This window comes from Nematolebias whitei, chromosome 11 (assembly GCF_014905685.2).
Source record: "Nematolebias whitei isolate Nwh7 chromosome 11, NemWhi1, whole genome shotgun sequence".
NCBI lineage: Eukaryota > Metazoa > Chordata > Actinopteri > Cyprinodontiformes > Rivulidae > Nematolebias > Nematolebias whitei.
This window is the reverse complement of record NC_056508.1, coordinates 18,479,527-18,483,903: the sequence shown is the minus strand read 5'-3', so window position 1 is coordinate 18,483,903 and position 4,377 is coordinate 18,479,527. Positions and strand designations below refer to the sequence as shown.

General features: G+C 42.3%; 1 protein-coding gene across 1 annotated transcript in view; it reads right to left on the bottom strand.

Annotated features, from left to right (window-relative positions):
* The window catches only part of LOC119416780 (ninjurin-1-like), a 3,222-nt gene extending 1,635 nt beyond the window's left edge, over positions 1–1,587 (bottom strand). Inside the window, exons 1-2 of the mRNA XM_037683964.1 lie at positions 1,567–1,587; positions 966–1,203 (exon numbers count right to left, since the gene is read on the bottom strand). Of these exons, the coding sequence (XP_037539892.1) occupies positions 966–1,158 (193 nt within the window). The 5' untranslated portion in view covers positions 1,159–1,203; positions 1,567–1,587. The remainder of the gene's footprint in view (positions 1–965; positions 1,204–1,566) is intronic.
* Between the last annotated feature and the right edge of the window lie 2,790 nt (positions 1,588–4,377).

The following is a 4,377-nucleotide window of genomic DNA, read 5'->3' as shown; positions in this document are numbered from 1 at the left end:
TGTGTGTGTGTGTGTGTGTGTGTGTGTGTGTGTGTGTGTGTGTGTGCGTGTGTGTGTCTGCTGATCGGCTGCTGTGGGGTTGTGGGAGCGGTATGTAGGCCACTCACATCACGCACCACTGGCTCCATTAGACTGGCTGCAAACATGGATGGGGGGGTGGGGGGGGAAGAGGACAGGAAGGGAAGGGGGTGGGGGGGTGAAGTCAAATCAGACCTCATGAAAATCAAGAAATCTGAAGAACAATGAATGGAAAACTCAACAAGAACAAGATGCAGTGAAGGGGGTGTCTGTAAATGTGTGAAGACTCTCACAGACCTTCAAACTACTCATGATTAATAGGTTCAGTCATTTAATTAATGCAGAGCAAAATGTACAAACTGGTGTGACGTTTAAACTAAATTAACCTTTTGTCTGTAGAGTAGAATAGATTCAGGTCAGAGGGCTCTTTAGCTGCTTTGCAAATGGAAAATAACCACATGCCTCCTTTTTATTTACTCGTCCTGCTGGAGCTGAGGTGGTTTGGTGTGACCTGCAAAGTCCGCCGACCTGCTGTTTGACTTGTCAAAAAATATCGAGTCTAACCTGTACCATGACATCTCATCTCCAATCAGTCAACGCCTAAAACTCACTAAATCTGTTTGCAGAAAATTAAAAGCCGTCCTCTTTTTGTGGTGATTTCTGTTGATTCCTGCACATTCAGACGTCCATTTACACAGCTCTGAGTGAAGTGACCTCCCTCCTTTGATACTCGTGCTGACAAACTAAAACCTGGTGAACTCTGACCCTGGTTTCCACGGTTACAGCAGGAGATCAGTTGCTAATGGGTTGTTTTTCAGGAACTGGTGAACATTGTTGCTGAGGTGGGGTTTGTTGTTGGTCCAAAGGTGGCAAAACAGTGGGCATGAATCCCCACGGGTTTAAAAAGTAAACGATGAAAAAAGAAATGTCTGTGTTCATTTTCTCACCTGTGAAGATAAGCAGCACTCCTACTGTGACCTGCAGACAAAGCGAGAGGCCGATCAGGGTGATGATGGGGGTGTAGAAGGAGACGTTTGGACCCTGGTCCAGCACAGCTTTGAGCTGGGAGGCGTTGGCCACGAGCAGAGCCACGTCCAGCATGCTCTCAGCTGCACTCTTCTTATTGGCATAATGGTTCATGTTCAGAAGGGCCGGGCTGCCAGGCCAAGCATTTGGACGAGTGGCCTAGGGAGAGAAAAGTGGCACGAAAAATAAATAAATTAAAGGAACGCATATCGCCTGCTGCCTTTCATGCCAGAGTTTCATGCCAGAGAAGAATGCATTGAAGTAAACAGAAAGGATCTCTGCTGCGTTTTGCTGAAGTGACAGAAAAAGCCGACGGGACGAGCAGCAGATTTGTGCTTCCTGTGCTCTGCTGGTGAGGATCTGGTTGCCATTCTTAGCTAATTAAAACAACAAGCAGCCATTAGTGTGGAGTGACCTTTGAAAACAGAAGCGTTAGTGCAGCAAGAAGAATCTGTCAAAGTGGTGAACAGGAACAGACATCAAGCAGTTCGTACATTTTCTTGTTCTTTTCCTGAACCTGACCTCATCATCATACTGCTTCTGTGTCCCAGGGCTGCACTTTTACTCCCCAAGCTTTGCTGTCTTTACTAATCAAAGAAGTGATGATTGACGTTTGCATTTCTGCTGGTGGAGTAGAGTGACCCTTCAGTCATGACCCACTTCCCCAAGCTAGATGCCGATCAGCACTGACTTAAACCCAAAATGCATCATTTTATCCATAATGTGCCGTGAGCAGGCAACATGTGGTCAATACAGTTTGTTTATCGCATTGCAAACTCACAAGTCTACCTCATAATGTCCAATTTCCTCTGAATTGATTCTTGTGTGGGTGACTATTGTGCAACAAATGATTAACTTGGTTTTGTGCAGTAGATCTTTGTGGACTCTGCACCGTAAGAGTAAATTGTACCTGGTCAGCACTGCTGACAAAAAGAAACTGATACAATAACAAAAATGTACTTTTTATTTTGAGCTCAGCTGCTGGTCAAATTTTTCCACTCAGACCTGAGAAGAATCAGTGGAGTCAAACCCAAACCCTGAACACTAACAACTTTGGTGCACATCAGTATTTAGCACATAAAACTCCCCTTTTTGTTCTCATAACAGGCCCCTGCAGCTGCAGAAAACAGAGAGATTAACCAAACCACTGCATCAGTAGGAATTGTTTCCCCTGCTCTGTGGGGGGCACATAAAAAACAGGAAATTAGAGCGGAAACCTTTAATTTAATCAGGCTGTTCAGGCTTAAAGACGTTCAGAGCAATCAGCTGACTTTGGTTAAACTGACGTTTGAAGGGAGGTAAAAGCTGGGTGTTTTGAACTTTCAGCTATTTTGCTGTTTTTGTGCGTTTTATTTTAGTACTGGGGCCATCCGTTTCTCTGAATAAAATGATTACGTTTTAACATGTGTTCATACAACCACTGTGCCAAAAAGGGTGGGATGTTGTGTAAAATGAAAATGAACACAGAATTCAAAGATGTGCAATTTTCATAAACTTATGTTTTAGTTGCAATAGAACATGAGAGATATATCAAAACTAAAACTGTATAATTTTTATTTATTTATTTATTTATTTTTGAGAGGGGGGGAGAACTAGCAGCTTTAAATTTGATGGCAACAACACATCTAAAAATGTTGGTCAAAAAGTGGTTGTGTTTATGACTGAAGCATCCCCTCTTTCTTTTTACACCAGTTGATAAACATCTAAGAACTGTGGAGTCCAGCTGCTGGAGGCTTTGGAGACAAATGTCCCATTCTTGTCTCATGTAGACCTCTAGTTATTCATTCTAGACTCAACTTCTAGAAAGTTCTTTGCTGAATTTTTTGTTTTTTGTTTTCATGATGCACCAAATGTTTTCAATTAGTGAGAAGTCTGAACTTCAGGCAGGTCACTTCTGCACCCAGACTCTTCTACCTCGAAGCCATGCAGTTGTAATAGTTTGTATGAGGTTGAACACTGTTTGACAAATGTAAGGCCTTGAAAGAAAAAATAAATAACTGAAAACATCATCTGGATGAGAGCATGTGTTGCCTGAAAACCTTTGTATCATTTTCTGCATTTATGGTGCCTTTTCAGATGTGTAGGCTGCCCATGCTATAGGCACTAATGCACCCCCATACCATCAGAAAGGCAGGCTTTTCAACCGTGTGCTGATAACAGGCGTGCAAAGCTGAGGTCCGTCTCCTCTTTAATACAGATGACTTGGCATCTATGGTTTAGAAAATAAATACATTTCAATTCATTTGAGCACAGCGGTTTTCCACTTTTACTCAGTCCATGTTAAAGTTCTTTTGGACCAGAGGAGATGGCAGCGTTTCAGGAAGGTGTTCACATCTGCATGACAGAGCTTTAACTTGAATTTGTGGATGATGCAGTAAACTGTGTTTACAGACAAGGATTTGTGGAACATCCAGTATTAATTTTAGGTTTTGTCCTTTGAGATCAGAGATTTCTCCAAAATTCTTAAAACTTTTCTAATCTAAACTGTAGATGATGGGATAATCAAAGACTTCCATTGTTTTTTGTTAAGGAACCCATCCATCCATCCATTATCTGTACCTGCTTCTTCCTGTTCAGGTCACTGGTGCCCATGTCCAACCATCATTGTGTAGGAGGCAGGGGACACCCTGGACATGTCTCCAGTCCATCACAGGGACACAGAGACAAACGAGAAACAACCATTCACTCTCTCACTCACAACTTGGGACAATTTAGAGTTACCAATCAGCCTAACATGCATGTTTTTGGTCTGTGGGAGGAAACTGGAGTACCCGGAGAAAACCATGCACGGAGAGAAAATGTAAACTCCACTCAGAAAGGCCCCCGGACTGGGATTTGAATTGTCGACCTGCTCGCTGAGAGACAGCAGCTCTAGCAACTGAGCCACCGTGCAGCTTTGTTAAGGAACATTATTTAAAAATTGTTCCACTGGTTTCTGACAGTTTTTCGCAGACTGGTGAACGTCTGCCCATCTTCACTCTCTAAAGTGCCCTTTGATTCCCAGTTTAGTTCTAGTAGGTCTATTTTGTTGCAAAATGCTGCACCAGCTGTTTTTTTTATTTGAACTATTTACTTTAACAACCTTTTGTTGCCCGTGCCCTCAACTTTTGAAAATGTGTTGCAGTTGTCAAATTCAATTTAACTTTATTTTACTCCCAAAATGGTACAATTTCTTACATTTGAGAAGTTAATTATGTTCGGATGTAATTTTTTTTTCATAATACTTTTCACTGACACAACTCACCTGAACTCCTCACATTCTCTACATTCAGCTGAAAAACCAGTGCTGTGTTTTGTAGCGTCTGAGCATTTAGGCCAAATGCCACAAACGGC